The 17,207-nt window shown below is 42.6% G+C and overlaps 1 protein-coding gene across 1 annotated transcript in view; it reads left to right on the forward strand.

Moving 5' to 3' along the window:
• The window catches only part of PKD1L3 (polycystin 1 like 3, transient receptor potential channel interacting), an 80,142-nt gene that overhangs the window by 36,014 nt on the left and 26,921 nt on the right, over positions 1-17,207 (forward strand). The window contains 8 exon segments of the mRNA XM_081791423.1: positions 822-968; positions 5,689-5,745; positions 5,747-5,884; positions 6,206-6,393; positions 7,577-7,771; positions 8,407-8,599; positions 8,702-8,936; positions 15,728-15,827. Coding sequence (XP_081647549.1) covers positions 822-968; positions 5,689-5,745; positions 5,747-5,884; positions 6,206-6,393; positions 7,577-7,771; positions 8,407-8,599; positions 8,702-8,936; positions 15,728-15,827 — 1,253 coding nt within the window.

Genomic DNA, 17,207 nt, shown 5'->3' on the forward strand with positions numbered 1-17,207 from the left:
AAAATTCAACAAAGATTTTGACTGGAGAGATTTAAGTTGCTTTATAATATTAAACATAGGCTCTCAGGGAAATAGCATCATGACAATAGAGGAGGAGGTTAATGGACTAGTTGCAAGATGAAGTCAAACAACTTGAACAGTAGGTGTCCCAGGGGTCAAGTTTGTCGGAGGTTGAAGTTCCTGGAGAAAGGAGACACATGGTAAAACACTGTGGTCAGAAAGAGGATGAAACCTCAGGGCCTCTGGCTCTGTGAGGTAAAGACAGAGCTACAGACCCCGGCAGGATCAGAAGTCAGTAGTATAAATGTTGAAGATCACTCCCTGACCCACCCCCAGGGATGTCCCCTCAGACCCTGGTGACAGAGACAGAGACAGATGGGATACTCGAAGAGATGGCAGGGCCCTGGCACATAAGAACAGGAAAGTTAAGGAATATATACACTCACCAAACTATTCCTAAGTTATACAAGTCTGCGTTCTGTTTTGTTTGGTTTTGAGAGAGAGAGAGAATCCCAAGCAGTCTCTGTGCTGTCAGTCCAGAGCCCAATACAGGGCTCGAACTCATAAACTGTGAGATCATGACGTGAGCCAAAGTTGGACACTCAACCGACTGAGCCACCCAGGCGCCCCTGCTTTCTGGTTTTGATACATGAATTCTCTTAGAGGTTGCAAAGGAAGAAATTGGATCAGCTTTTGTTTCTTTCTCTAGTTCTTGCCTCACAATGAAAAGAATCCATTTACCGATAGTGCAAGATTACTTCTTGTTGCAACAACTGGTTCATGCCCACCTCCCTACCATGCTTATCTTCATTTTACTATAGGTATGGAAACCGGGTAATTGCCAGGGACGTGGCAGGTAAAAGGAAATGGCACTTCCTGTCCAACTGTTGGCTGGCCATGGACCTTGGAGAGAGTGAGCCTGACCGGGTCTTCAAACCAGTCTCAAAGAAAGAACTCTTTTCCTTTAGGTATTGGTGGGGAAATGGTGGTGTTCCACAAGTCTCTGAGGCTCTGTTCATTTTTCTTCATCCTCCGTTGCTCAGACTGGATAATTCCAATTGACCCATCTTCGGGTTTCTGCTTCTTTTTTCTGCCTGCTCAGATCTGCTGTAGAGCCTTTCATTTCACTTGTATTTTTCAACTGCAAACTTTCTTTTTGGTTCTTTTAAAAAATAATTTTTAGGGATGCGTGGGTGGCTCAGTTGGTTGAGTGTCCAACTTCAGCTCGGGTCATGATCTCATAGCTCATGAGTTCGAGCCCCATGTGGGGCTCTCTGCTGACAGTGCAGAGCCAGCTTGGGATCCTGTCTCCCTTTCTCTGCCCCTCCCCCATTTGCAGTCTGTCTCTCAGAAAAAAACATATAAAATAATAATAATAATAATTTCTGTGTGTTTATTGATATTTTCTGTTTGGGAAAACACCATTCTCATTTACTTTCCTTTAGTTCTTTAGACATAGTTTCCTTTAATTCTTTGAACACATTTAAAATAGCTGATTTAAAGGCTTTTTCTAGTTTTCCAGTGTCTTGGCTTTCTCAGGGACAGTGTATTGATAACTCTGTGTGTGTGTGCCTGTGTGCGCGCGCGCGCACACACACACACACACACACACACACAAGCCATACTTTGTTGTTTTTTAGTGTCTTGTGATCTTTTGTTGAAAACTGCACATTTTATTATTAAAAAAAGGTTTTTTTAATCTTTATTTATTTTTGAGAAAAAGAGACAGAGTGTGAGTGGGGGAGAAACAGAGAGAGAGGGAGACACAGAATCCAAAGCAGGCTCCAGACTCCGAGCTGTGAGCACAAAGCCCGACACGGGGCTCAAACCCACCAACCACGAGATCATGACCTGAGCTGAAGTCAGACGCTCAACCGACTGAGCCACCCAGGCGCCCCAAAAACTGGACATTTTAAATAATAGAATGTGGCAACTCTGGAAATCAGATTTTCTTCCCTTTCCCTGGGATTTGTTGTTCTCAAACACAAATTTGTTGTTGTTGTCTGTTTCACGATTTCTCTGAATGAATTCTGTATCCTTTGTCATGGCGTGCAGCTGAAGTGTCTGCCCAGTTAGTCTGGAGGTCAGCTAATGTTTGGATAGAGATTCCCTAAACACCTGGAGCCAGTAAGTCTCCCGGTCTTTGCCAAGGGGATTTGTGTGCATGTTGTGTCATACCCTCAGCCCTCAGCAAGGCACCGGCCAGCTCTGCCTTGGTCTTCACTTCCTGCTTGCTGAGAGCCTCAATGTCATGCAGGGGTGAGGGCTCAGGACGTTCTCTGGCATCTCCTGAGCCCACACACAGGCCTGGATTCCCAGCAGTTATGTCAGAGCTTTCAAAACTCCTGCAGACTTCTTGTTTCCCAGTTTCTTTTCAGTTTTTTGGTTAGCCTGTTGTTCACCCACCATGGCAGGCAGCTATGAAGTTGCCTCTGAGTATATTTTTAAAATTTTTGTTAATGTGTATTTATTTTTGAGAGAGAGACACACACAGAACACGAACAGGAGAGGAGCAGAGAGAGGAGACACAGAATCCAAAGCAGGCTTCAGGCTCTGAGCTGTCAGCACAGAGCCCAACGCAAGGCTCGAGCTCAGGAACCGTGAGATCGTGACCTGAGCTGAAGTTACCACTTAACCCACAGACCCACCCATGTGCCCCGCCTTTGAGTATTTTTCACAGTGCCCTCAGGGGAAAAGCTTTTCAAAGCTAGTGAATACCCAGTCAGGTCAAGTAAGGACAGCCTTGCAAGTGGGGTTTTCCTGGGAACTACCAGACAGCTCAGATCATCACAGTTCTCTGGGAAGGAGACCTTAAAGGAGCTCCAGTCCTGTTCTGCCTTCTTTTTAGTGGCCCCTGGCTTTCTCTGTGATTAAAGCCTGTCAGGTCACTGTAGAGCTAGAGAAAGGGAGATGGGAACAGGGCAAGTGACAATGCCACAGAGTTAACTGCTTTTACTGATACTCATTCATTTTTCGTTTTTCTTTTTTTTAGTTTTGTTTTTTATTTTTTAAAACTTACATCCGAATTAACATATAGTGAAACGATGATTTCAGGAGTAGATTCCTTAGTGCCCCTTACCCATTTAGCCCATCCCCCCCTCCCACAACCCCTCCAGCAACCCTCAGTTTGTTTTCCATATTTATGAGTCTCTTCTGTTTTGTCCCCCTCCCTGTTTTTATATTATTTTTGTTTCCTTCCCCTTATGTCCATCTGTTTTGTCTCTTAAAGCCCTCATATGAGTGAAGTCATATGATTTTTGTCTTTCTCTGACTAATTTCACTTAGCATAATACCCTCCGGTTCCATCCACGTAGTTGCAAATGGCAGGATTCCACTCTTTTTGATTGCTGAGTAATACTCCATTGTATATATATACCACATCTTCTTTATCCATTCATCCATCGATGGACATTTGGGCTCTTTCCATACTTTGGCTACTGTGGACAGTGCTGCTATAAACATGGGGGTGCATGTGTCCCTTCGAAACAGCACACCTGTATCACGTGGATAAATGCCTAGTAGTGCAATTGCTGGGTCATAGGGTAGTTCTATTTTTAGTTTTTTGAGGAACGTCCATACTGTTTTCCAGAGTGGCTCACCAGCTTGCATTGCCACCAACAATGCAAAAGAGATCCTCTTTCTCCGCATCCTCACCAACATCTGTGGTTGCCTGAGTTGTTAATGTTCGCCATTCTGACAGCCATTTTAATGACTGTATGTTTCAGTTATAAGATTTCTAATTAATTTTATTTCTGTTTCTCAGAATTTTTTATTCTTTTTAAGTGAATGCTATGCCTTGATTCGTCTCTTTGAGCAACCTGAAATACTTATTTTGAAATCTTTGTCAGACTGTCCCATAAAATTAATTTCTTCAGGACTGAATTATTGATTGTTTTGGTTGCCTTTCTCTGCATTTGATTTCTTCCTGAGTTTAGGAATTTGGGATCATAAGTTTATTTGGGGGGGGGGAGGTATTGTTAAATTTCTTTCTCTCTCCCTCATCCCTGACTAGTAGTCTTGTTGCTGTTTCCATGTAACTCTTCACATGGCTAGTCTAGAATTAGGCCTTATTATATTACAGTATTTTGGATCTCCTATTCCTCAGTGGAATTGACAAAACTAGGGCTCTTGGCAGATTTTGTCTGGAACGAGTGGATTTCTTGGCTCAATTCCTGGTTATGGGGCTGTCCTTTTTCCGCCCACCTCCCTACCCATAAATTGGCAGTTTATTGTTCTGCAGTCTCCCTTCATGAGCTCCAGCCTGAACCTGGGCTCCAAGCAGTGAAGTTGGCTTTACTCTCCCTACCCCACCCTATGAAATACTTTCATTTCCAATTACCTTGGAAGAACCAAACTCCTGCCTGCATACTGCTTTCTTCTGGAGCCCAGAAATCTTCCCTGCTCATCGCCATGTTTTTTTCATTCCATTTCTCCTCCTCATAGATGTTTATCTTGTTTTGAAACCCAGCCAATATTTTTGGCTCTTCCTTTTTTTTTTTTTTTTTAAATGTTTGTTTATTTATGTTGAGAGTGTGTGCATGCATGCAGAGAGAGGGAAAGGGAGAATCTCAGGCAGGCTCCACACTGTCAGTGCAGAGCCTGATGTGGGGCTGGATCCCACCACTGTGGGATCATGACCTGAGCTGAAATCAAGAGTCAGTCACGTAACCAACTGAGCTAACCAGGCGTGCCTTTGGTTATTTCTTTTTTTTTTTTTAATTTTTTTTTTTAACATTTATTTATTTTTGAGACAGATAGAGACAGAGCATGAGCAGGGGAGGGTCAGAGAGAGAGGGAGACACAGAATCCGAAACAGGCTCCAGGCTCTGAGCTGTCAACCCAGAGCCTGATGCGGGGCTCGAACTCACGGACCGTGAGATCATGACCCGAGCCAAAGTTGGACGCCCAACCGACTGAGCCACCCAGGCGCCCCTGGTTATTTCTTTTTATGCCTTATTTATAGTTCGTCCACATTCGGAGAAGAGAAGGGGCTCAAACTATAAATTTACCAAACTATGTTGAGTGGAAGCCCAATGCAAACTTGTGAAGAGTAAAAGATTTATCAAAACTCTTAGCTAAAAGAACCGTTGTTTTCTTTTTTAAGTTTATTTATTTTAAAGAGACAGAAAGCACAAGTTGGGGAGAGGCATAGACAGAGGGCAAGAGAGAGAATCCCAAACAGGCTCCTCACGTCAGTGCAGAGCCCAATGCAGGGTTCGAACCCATAAACCATAAGATCATGGCCTGAGCCAAAGTCAGACACTTAACCCACTGAGCCACCCAGGCACCCCGCTCAGTACTTCTTGTTGGACTGTGCTCAGTTCTTTATATGCTCACCACAGTCCTGTGATCTGGAAACTATTATTAGCCCTTTTTTTACGAATCAGGAAACTGAGGTTTGGAGAAGATTAATTTTACTGAGATCAAGGGGACAGTATGTTTCAGGTTTAAAAGAACCGTTTTTAATTTTAAACTCTCATACAATATAAATTAACCTTATCCTTGACAACCTTTTGTCCTAATGCTACAAAAGAATCATGTTGCCATGAATTTGAAAGAGTCTTCATAGAGGTGTTGGATACTGGCCTAGTTGTTGGTGTAAGCGTGTTGCCGGGCAAACCGCCTCTTAGTCTAGGATGCTGTCAGAATGAAGTCTCACTTCTGTCCTTTTCTAATTTCTCTTCTTAGACACCTGTTTTCCTCCATGATTGTAGGAAAGCTCACCCAGGATCATCTGTGGCTCGGAGAACCAGTTTACAAGAGTCCAGAGGCTCTCTTGCTGCATGACCTTGCTTCTGTGCGACATGGTCGTCAACGTCATGTTCTGGAGGAAAACTGGCACCACTGCCCAGAGAGATGAGCAAGGTATGGGTGAGCCCGATGTGTAGCCTTTGTGGTGTGTAATCCTCTTATAGTACTGCACTCTTCTTCCTTGCAGGGTCAGAAACACAATCCTGATGTGCCTTTGTTTTTTCCTTCGCTACTCTAACACTTGAATACTCTTAACAGGTTTCCTCAGGGTTCCCATTCATTAGTGAATGAAGCAGCCTTAGGAACACATCGGGATCTTTACTACCATGAAGATGTCCTGTCCTTAGATAGTCATGGTTAAATTGCCAAACAGATGGCTAAAGCTAGGAGAGGAAGGAGTCTGAGATGATTTCATCTCTTGAGGATACAGGTTGATGTGATGTTCTTCTTCCAGTGGGTCCATTGCTATGACCTGGTCCCAACTGTTCATCAGCATCCAAACCGCTGTCTTCCTCTTCCCTGTTAGTCTCGTAATCGGGAGGCTCTTCCTGCTGATCTAGCCTCAGGAACCCCTGCCTCTTTTTCCTCCCGACCAGGCTTCCTGCCTCTCAGATGCTCCTTGTGAGCCTCTGTCTCACAGAGGTGACTGAAGTAAGCTTGGTATCTAACTGTATAGGTAGATGGTGGGCCCTGTTTCCCCATGTAGCAGGAAAGGCCAGCAGAGGGGATCTCCTGGAAGGCTCATGGGATCCTATTAATCTTGATAGCTTTTCCCTAATTTCTGTCCTCTGGGCCACAATGCATCATGCCCCTTGTTTCTCCTCTTTTTTTTTTTTTTTAATGTTTATTTATTTTTGAAAGAGAGAGAGAGTGCGCGGGAGTTGGGGCATAGAGAGAGGGAGACACAGAATCTGAAGCAGGTTCTAGGCTCTGGGCTGTCCATACAGAGCCCGATGCTGGGCTTGAACTCAAAAACCGCGAGATCATGACCTGAGCTGAAGTCGGACACTTAACCGACTGAGCCACCCAGGCACCCTTTTGTTTCTCCTCTTAATGGTGAAGTATTGTAAGGACAGGATGTGAATGCAGAAGGTAATATTCTGGAATTTTCATTTTTTGATGTTTGAGCAAATGGTCCAATCTTTCATTCTGTATGCTCCTAAAACTAGTTTTATTTTCTTTTTTTAAATTTCTATTTTAGGGGAGCCTGCATGACTCAGTCGGTTAAGTGTCCGACTTCAACTCAGGTCATGATCTTGCCATTCGTGGGTTTGAACCCCATGTCAGGCTCTGTGCTGACACGTCAGAGCCTGGAGCCTACTTCGGATTCTGTGTTTCCCTCTCTCTCTGCCCCTCCCCTGTTCATGCTTTGTCTCTCTCTCAAAAATAAACAAACATTAAAAAAAGTTTTAAATAATAAATTAATAAATGTTTATTTATTTTGAGACAGTGTGAGTGGGGGAGGGGCAGAGGTGGGGAGGGAGAGACAGAGAGAGAGAGAGAGACCGAGAAAGAGAGAGACTGACTTTCAAGCAGGCTCCACACTCAGCATGGACCCCGACCCAGGACTTGATCTCACCACCATGAGATCATGACCTGAGCTGAAATCAAGAATCGGACACTTCAACAACTAAGCTACCTAGGTGGTCCTCCTAAAATTAGTTTTGAAGCTACTGTGAAGTGACGTATTTCTGAAAAAGGAGAAAGAAAATGAAAAATAGAGGCTCTTCCCACTAAGCATTTGCCTCTCCTAGTCAAGGGACAACCTCACCATCTATAGCCGCGACCAGTCCTGGGTGAATGTAAAACTGACTTTTCTCCTTTTGGTTCTATATTCAGGAATTAAAGGAGACTGTGGGATTCCTACTCTGGAGAAATATGTACCTACTCTCAGAGTCGGAACAACCTTTATGGAGTCCTTCCAACATTAACAAGCAGGTGAAGCTTTTACCCAGCCTCCTCTGTTCTCACGTAGCAGGTCACGGCTCTCATCAGCGGGCAGGACCCCTTTGGGTAAACGGTAAACTTCCGCAGGTTTTAGTAACTGATCTGTTATCTACCTCCTCCCTTGCTTGCCTCTTGCTTATCCTTCCTACCTCTCAGCATGACCAACAGGCACGGTACAGCCTTCTGCTTGGCCCAGCTTCCTTAGGCTTCCAGTAGAGCTTTTAAGACAATAGATCTGGTGAAACAAAGTAAAGGATTAAGGAAGAGCCCACAAAAATGCCCTCAGACCCCCCCCATATTCCATCTGCTTTGTTGGGGGCTCTTGAAACATGTCATTCTTTTTCTTCTGTTGGAATGGTGACATTATGTCATCTATGGATTCTTGAATATAATTGGGGCCTCCTGGGCACTTATCTAATATAGTTGTACATGTACTGTGGTTCTGGTGAAAAAGCCCAGTTAGGTTTAAATTTTTATTTACTTCTAGAGCAAAAGTTGTTTTTATTCTGGATCGCAGTGTAGAATTTTAGACATTGTTACCAGCTGGCCAGGATGATCAGAGAAGACAATACTGATTGTGGTCTAATCTCCAGTGACTGGGCAATTTAACCTCATCATCAATGAGTGAGATGCTAATCTCTGCCAGTTAATTACTATCTGCTGAAGTCTCCCACTTGCTGAAGTATGAACCTCGGCCTGTATTTTCAATGGTTCCTGAAGGCCAGCATCATTTCTGTCATTACCTGCTCAGAGTTCTGCAGAGGCTTCAATCTCACTTAAGTGCACTGGGTCCCACTCAGGCTGACCAGCCTTGTGACATCCTAGATGCCACCAGTCAACTGCAAGAACTCCAGGAGCTCTTGGAAATACATATTCTTCCAACAGAACAGGGGCCATTCAGGTAATAATGTACCACCCCGGCTTCTTTTGTCACTTATAGTCTTCCTGTGCTTCTCTCTGAGCTGTGGGCTAGCAGGTTATTCTTTCAACTTCTGTTCTTAAGAGAGGCAACCTGTTCCCCCCTCCTGAGCCCGGAAGAAGGGAAGAAGCCCGTCGCTAATGGCCTGCCCCGATGGTTGACTTGCATCTCCTGGCTCCCTCTGGGTGTCACTAGCCCAGCTGCAGCCTTTTTTACTGCATTTTATAGTCTGGAACTGAACAAAGACCAGGCCACCAACTGGGTTATTTCAGTAATATTATCAGTGCTTCAGAACGTCTTCATCAGCCAGCTAGTAAAGGTATGTGAAAAATGGGTCATACTGGCATGGTAGGGGGGGGGGGGTCGTGAAGGAGAGGTACCCACTCTAGTTGCACGTAGTTTGGAACAGTGAGACCCTTGGGTGTCAATTCAGAGTGCCTAATGTTTCTGCCAATTTGACCACACACACACACACACAGAAATAGGCAGAATGAGATTTGAGATATGAGTGAGGTAGTCACAGAAAAAACTAACCAGAACTGAGAGACCAGTAGAAACAGAGCAGAAAAGCATTGCCAAGTTAAAAAGGACAAGTAAAAAAATCAATCGGCATCAAACTCCTTTTTTTTTTTTTTTTTTTTTTTATTTATTTATTTTGGGACAGAGAGAGACAGAGCATGAACGGGGGAGGGTCAGAGAGAGAGGGAGACACAGAATCGGAAACAGGCTCCAGGCTCCGAGCCATCAGCCCAGAGCCTGACGCGGGGCTCGAACTCACGGACCGTGAGATCGTGACCTGGCTGAAGTCGGACGCTTAACCGACTGTGCCACCCAGGCGCCCCCAAACTACTTTTTAAAAAAGCAACAGAAAACTTAATTTTTAAAAACTTTGGATTAAGGAAAATGTCAAGCCCCACAGAAATGTGTAGAGAATAGTATAATGAATTCTGCCGTTCTGTTAGCCAGCTTCAACCATTACTTCATTACCAGAACAAGTCAATCATCTATTTTGAAAAGAAAAATGCCTCACTTCATATCATCTTATCCATAAACATTTTAGTGTGTATATTTCTAAAAAAAAAAAAAAGACTAATTTTTTGTTTTGTTTTTAAGGTTTTTGTTTTTTGTTTTTTGAGAGAGACAGAGCATGAGCAAGGGAGGGGCATAGAGAGAGACACAGAATCCAAAGCAGGCTCCAGGTTCTGAGCTGTCAGCACAGAACCCAAAATGGGACTCAAACCCATAAACCGTGACATCATGACCTGAGCAGAAGTCAGATGCTCAAGTAGCTGAGCCACCCAGGCGGACTTTAGGCCTCTTCTTTTAAAAACATAAATATAGGGGCGCCTGGATGGCTCAGTCAGTTAGGCATCTGACTTTAGCTCAGGTCATGATCTCACGGTTTGTGAATTTGAGCCCTGAGTCGGGCTCTGCACTGACAGCTGACAGGTCAGAGCCTGGAACCTGCTTTGGATTCTGTGTCTCCCTCTCTCTCTGCCCCTCCCCCACTTGCTCTCTGTGTCTCTCCCTCTCTCTCTCTCTCTCTCTCTCTCAAAAATAAACATTTAAAAAGAGTAAAAAAAACAAATATAAAAACAATTATCACACTAATGTGTTAATATTTATACAATACAAATGTACTTTATACTATAAAAAGATTAAGATGGTTTTTATGTTGTGTATTTTAACGCTTTTTTTTTAAAAAGCCAGGGTTCAGATTTTCCTAATTGTCTCATACATGTTTATTTTATAGTTTGTTCAAATCAAGATTCAAATAAAATCCATGTGTTGCAATCAGCTGATACATCTTTTAAGCACTCTTTATGCTTAGTCTACAGAAGCTCCTCCCTTTCTCTTCCCATTGCTGTCCATTCTTGCTATTTTTATCACAGTGTATTTGTTGAAAAAACTGTATGTTGTCCAGTAGAGTTCTAACATTCTGGATTTTGGTGACAGGATTGTTTCTGCTTTAACAACCATAGAGGATGGGCCTGAGCTCCCACAACCAAACCTGGAGAACTCTTAAAACTCTTGACATTCAAGCCTCACTTCAGACCAATTAAAATTTTTTTTAATTTTTTAGAATTTATTTTTGAGAGAGACAGAGTGCAAGCAGGGGAGGGGCAGAGAGAGAGGGAGACACAGATTCTGAAGCAGGCACGAGGCTCTAAGCTGTCAGCACACAGCCCAATGCAGGGCTCAAACCCACAAACCGTGAGATCATGACCTGAGCCAAATTTGGACATTCAACCAACTGAGCCACCCATGCACCCTAGACCAATTAAATATTGGTTAAAAAACCAGACCAAGTAATGCCTAGAGATGGTTTCCAATGCCAAGCACGCTTAAACTTCCCAGGTGGTTCCAGTGTATAGCCCCATTTGAGACCCACGGATCCCAGGGTGAACAAGGAGTAGGTAGATCTTAATTAAAAACTGCTGGAGGAGACCAAAACTATAACAAGACCTCTTTAGGAGACTCCTTTGTATCAAACACACAGACAAAGGCTTTCAGGAAATGAAAAATGTGATTTACAAATTTTTAAAATTCACAAGTTGAATTGAAGGAGATGTCACTAATGACCAGGAAGTTTAAATAAACCAAGATAATGCAAAACATGAAATACATATATAAAAATACTGAATAAGGATGAACAGACTTATTTTTTTTCTTTTTTAAAATTAAATTCTAATTAACATGCAGTGCAATATTGGTTTCAGGAATAGAATTCAATGATTCATCACTTATATACAACACCCAGTGCTCATCACAAGTGCCCTCTTTAGTACCCATCACCCATCTAGCCCATCACCCACCCACCTCCCTCCCTCTGTCAACACGTCGTTTGTTCTCTATTGTTGAGTCTCTTGTGCTTTATTTCCCTCTTTTTTTCTTACCCCTCCTTGCCATATGTTTACCTGTTTTGTTTCTTAATTCTAAATATGAGTGAAATGTGGTATTTGTCTTTCTCTGACTTAAATTTCACTTAGCATAATTCATTCTAGCTCCATCCACATCATTGCAAATGGAAAGATCTCATTCTTTTTGATTGCCAAGTAATATTCCGTGGTATGTATATGTGTGTGTATATGTATACACACACACATACACACACATACCTTATCCATTCATCAGTCAATGGATATTTGGGCTCTCTCCATAGTTTGGCTATTGTTGCTAATGCTGCTATAAACATTGGGGTGCATGTACCCCTTTGAATCTGTATTTTTGTATCCTTTGGATAAATACATAATAGTGTAATTGCTAGAACGTAAGGTAGTTCTATTTTTAGTTTCTTGAGGAACATACTCTTCTCCAGAGTGGCTGCACCAGTTTGCGTTCCCACCAACAGTGCAAGAGGGTTCCCTTTTTTCCTCATCCTTGCCAATACCTGTTGTTTCTTGCATTGTTAATGTTAGCCATTCTGACAGGTATGAGGTGGTATCTCATTGTGGCTTTGATTTGTATTTCCCTGATGATAAGTGATGTTGAGCATCTTTTCATGTGTCTGTCAGCTACCTGGTGTCTTTGGAGAAGTGTCTGTTCATGTTTTCTGCCCATTTGTTAACTGTGTTATTTGGGTTTTTTTGGAGGGTGTTGAAGGGAGAAGAGACTTAGACTGTAGATCCAGGATACTTAACATGCAGGTGATAGGAATGATAATAATTAAACAATCCACTCTTGCAAAGAAATATTTAATTTATTTTAAAAGGCCTCAACTGGGGCGCCTGGGTGGCTCCGTCGGTTAAGCATCCGACTTCGGCTCGGGTCATGATCTCGCGGTCCGTGAGCTCGAGCCCCGCATCGTGCTCTGTGCTGACAGCTCAGAGCCTGGAGCCTGTTTCGGATTCTGTGTCTCCCTCTCTCTCTGACCCTCCCCCGTTCATGCTCTGTCTCTCCCTGTCTCAAAAATAAATAAACGTTAAAAAAAAAAAAAATTTAAAAGGCCTCAACTAGTTGCAGGCACAATCAATTTTAAAAGACGCACTGAAATGGAGAATAGCTCTGGAACGGAGCCCGCAATTCTGCATTCCTGACAATTTCCCAGGTGATGCTGGTGCTGCTGGTTCATTGATCACACTTGGAGTAGTATCATTCTGTGTAACAGTTTCTGTGAAAAGTCAATATCATGAAAAAAATGATGGAGGAGTATTCTAGATCCTTTGACTAAATAAGACATTTTTAATATGGATAGGATATTATTCGAGGAAATTATTGATAATTTCCTTAAGTGTAATAATGATGGGAGAATGCCCTGGTTTTTAGGTGATACATACTTGCATACAGGTAGTCCTTGCTTTGTGCTGTTTCATAGTCTGTGAATTTTAGTTACATGGTTTAAATAGCACCAGTGTCCCAGCAACACAGTTCAAATATCATTTACCATGGTCCTTGAACTGTGAGTGATTGCCTAAAGTACTAACTGCTTGCTGTTAGCTCTTCAGTCCACAAATCACCACCTAAATAACAGCTGTACATCATGATCAGTGACTGTGTCACTTTTAAAGTGTGTGGATGATTGGCCACCTATTATCTGGCTTAGGTACAGACAGCAAAGTGTGTAGTTGTGTTATCTCCTTGTCTTCCAATCACAAACCCCTGTGACATTTTACAAAAAAAAAAAAAAAAGATAATTGGAAGAGGCAATTGACCCATAAAGATATAAGTAACAAAGAAAAGTGGAAATGCTGGAAGTGGCATTTAAATAGGTGTAATTGACAGGGGTGCCTGGGTGATTCAGTCGGTTAAGCATCTGACTCTAGAATTTGACTTGGGTCATGATCTCACAGTTTGAGGGACTGAGCTCTGTGTCCAGCTCCTTGCTGAGCACAGAGGCTGTTTAGGATTCTCTCCCTCCCCCTCCTCCTCTCTCTCTCTCTCTCCCTCTTTCTTTCTCTCCCTCTCTCTCCCCCTTTCTCTCCCTCCCCAGCTCTTAGCTCTTGTACACACACTCTCTCTCAAAAAACAAAAAACAAAAACAAAAAAGCAAACAAACAAAAAACAACAACAAAGCAGGGGCACCTTGGTGGCTCAGTCAGTTGAGCTTCTGACTTTGGCTCAGGTCATGATCTTGCAGCTTGTGGGTTCAAACCCTGCTTTGGGATTGCTTTTGTCAGCACAGAGCCAGAGCCTACTTTGGATCCTATGTCCCCCTCTCTCTGCCCCTCCCCAGCTTGTGCTCTCTTTCAAAAATAAACATTAAATTTTTTTTTCACCAAAAAGTGATTTTTCTCTATACAAAGTAAATATTTTTAAAAGCAAAAGAAATTTTATGATCACAATGGCCAAAAAATTTGTAAGAAGTTTATCTTCCCTGGAGTCAAATATATTAGAACAATAATATTCCAATTGGTTTTTAAAAATGGCAAAAACCTGATAATACATGGCGATGCCTCAACCCTTCACTGCTAGTGGAGGAAAATCAGGCAACACAGGGTAAAACCTTCAAATTCTGCATCCCTTTACTAAATAAGTTTCATTTCTAAGGACCTACCCTGAGAAAATTCAAAGTAGTTTACTTTTAAAAATTGGCAACAAATTAAATGCCCCGAAATAGGACACTGCTTAATGAATGTCTTAATATGAGGCAGCCATATCCATATAGTGGAATGCCAAACAACCATTAGAAATGTTAAAGAAAATGTAGTGACGTGGAAAGCCAGTCCAGATATATTAAGACACAAGTGATTAAGGGATCTATTCCAAATTTAAATTTTTCTTAAAATCTCTAATTCTTCCTTTTTTCCAAATTTTTATAAAAAACGTTTATCACTTCAGTTAAAAAAAGTTGAAGGGGTATGCCCAGGTGGCTCAGTCAGTTAAGCCTCCAACTTCAGCTCAGGTCATTGTCTCATGATTCATGAGATCTAGCCCCACATCGGGCTCTGTGCTGACAGCACAGGGTCTGTTTTGAATCCTGTTTTCCTGTCTCTCTGCCCCTCTACCATGCTCGAGCTCGCTCTCTCTTTCTCTCTCTCAAAAATAAATAAAAAAATTTTTTTAAAGTTGCAGGGGCATGTTGGTGGAAAAGTATAAAAAGAGGAAGAGATGGAAGCAAGTGTATTAGATTAGTTATTGCTATCGCTACAGTGTTGAATTTGGTTGGACCTGTGGCCAAGTGAACTTTCTACTTTTTCTCCCATCTAGTCCGGGGACCAGCCACTAGAGGGCCACCTGAGGTCTCCAGAGGAGACACACCCAGAATGGAGTGTCTAAAATCAGCTGTGTGGCAACAGGCTGGAAATAGCACCCTTGTCTTTATTCTCCTGAGGACTAGAGCGCTTTCTTCCCCTCCATGGAGATTAAAGGACAAGGTGGAGGGGGTATACTTATTACACATGTAACAGATACTTTTAAAGTCTTAGTTACAAGAGTCCATGCTTACTTTAGCAAAAGAGAGACTTAATCCTTGGGATTTTTATCCCCAGGGGCATCTGGGTGGCTCAGTCGATTTAGAAGCCAACTTCAGCTCAGAACATGATTTCACAGTTTGTGAGTGTGAGCCTGGTTGGGTTCTCTGCTGTCAGTGCAGAGTCTGTTTTGGATCCTCTGTCCTCTTCTCTCTCTACCCCTCCCCCACTTATACTGTCTCTGTTTCTCTCAAATAAATAAACTTTTAAAAAGTTTTTTAAGAAGTGTAGCTTCTCCAGTCCAGCTCATTAGAGGTCTTCCAAAGACAGGTGGGTTTTGTTTGTTTGTTTAATTTAAGTAGGCTTTATGCCCAGCCTGGAGCCCAACATGGGGCTTGAACTCATGACCCTGAGATCAAGACCTGAGCTGAGATCAGGAGTCAGACACTTAACCACCTGAGCCACCCAGGCACTCCAAGAAAGATGTTCTTAAGTAACTTACACAGATCATCGCAAATCGTCTGATAGTTAAACTTTCCTAGTCAAGCAGCTTACGGACTACAAGCAAAATTAGAAATGTTAACATTGTATTAACCAGGTCCCTGTGATTATGCAAAAATAATTATGAAACCACCTAATTTTCGGTTTTTCATGATAATAAAGGGCCAAATAATTGAAATGCATTAACCATAGTCACCTTGGATCCTGTACTGTCTGCTCCTTCTGTGATCTCTGTTTCCCCTGTGATCTCTCTGTCTAGGCGATCGTCCTCACATTGTCCATCTCACTGATGCGGAACAGGATGCCGTGTCTTACCAAAGAGAAGGAACAACAAACAAGGAGGATCTTGGCACTCTTGGGTAATTCAAGTAGTTCTGAGTACCAACACCTGATTTTGCAAAGAGCAAATCGTATTGAAATACTGGACATCTAGCCACCTCACCGAGTCAGTTATCTATGTAGGGACCTTGTCTCTCCTTAGCTGGCTGCTCCTTCTCTGCTGCCCATGGAAAACCATTGTGTCACCACACTCATGTGCTCCTCCTGAGACCCTCTCGTGCTCTCTCAGTGCTGTACCTCTTGTCCGGGTCCTGCATCTCCTTCCAAGTGTCTGTCTCACCCCTGAGCCCCAGAGGCTGTTTCCAGCTGCTCACCATCTTTATCTGGACACGTCTGATCAGACCTGCCCCAATCCAGATTGCCTGGCCTGCAAACCCACTTCTTTACTCTTCTCCTTTCATTTAAGTACATGCCCACTCTCTAAAAATGTCAAAATAATCCTCGATTCTTACTCATCACATTCAGTCTCCACGCCTGAGGGAAACTACCCTCTAAAAACCTGATTGGAGCTGCTCCTGTTATGCAAATGAACCTCACATACACAATGGTGAGCAAAAAAATTAACATAGTACTTTAATCATGGAAAACAGCACATATATACACTTGTGTGTATACATAGACATATCTATCTATATATATTTGTATACATATATAGGTTATATATGTGTATACAGAGATCTATATAGACCTATATAGACCTGTATAGATCTCTGTATACACATATACATACACGTGTATGTGTACATATATATAACATATATATGTATGTATGTATGTATTTGTGTCTGTGAAGAAATGCATGGGAATGATAAACTCTAAAATTCAGCATTGGATTAGCTCTCTGAAGGAAAGGAATACTATCACAGGCAAACACTAACCAACTTTATTAAGTAGTGGTAACTTATTTCTTAAGCTGAGTGGTAGACACATTACTAAGGGATAGGCACCCCATTCCTTATGAGATTTGTAGAAATTAATCTGGTTTCATACTGCCTTCCTAGGCCTCATTTCATTTCTCCATGCTCTGGAATTGTTGTTCCCTCTGCCTAAAAAGGACTTGTTCTTTTCTTGTCCTTGTCCATTTGGAGAATTGTCTCTGATTCATCCTTCACAACAAATGTCAAGTTTCACCTCTATGACACCTTCTCTGACTTCCTCAGGGAGATTTATTTTCTCTTCCGTGACTCCCAAGCATTTGGCACAGACGTGCTAGCAAGTTTCATGTCCTATTCTGGCTCCTTCTCTCTCCATCTTGGTTTACATGTCTCTAGACATGTAACCGACTGAGCCACCCAGGCGCCCCTGAATCTAATTTTTAAAGTAGGACTTGGGGACACCTGGGTGGCTCAGTCAGTCAAGTGACTATTTCGGCTCGGATCATGATCTCGAGGTTCGTGAGT

Source organism: Panthera onca, chromosome E2 (genome assembly GCF_046562875.1).
Source record: "Panthera onca isolate mPanOnc1 chromosome E2, mPanOnc1 haplotype 2, whole genome shotgun sequence".
In the NCBI taxonomy this organism is placed as follows: domain Eukaryota; kingdom Metazoa; phylum Chordata; class Mammalia; order Carnivora; family Felidae; genus Panthera; species Panthera onca.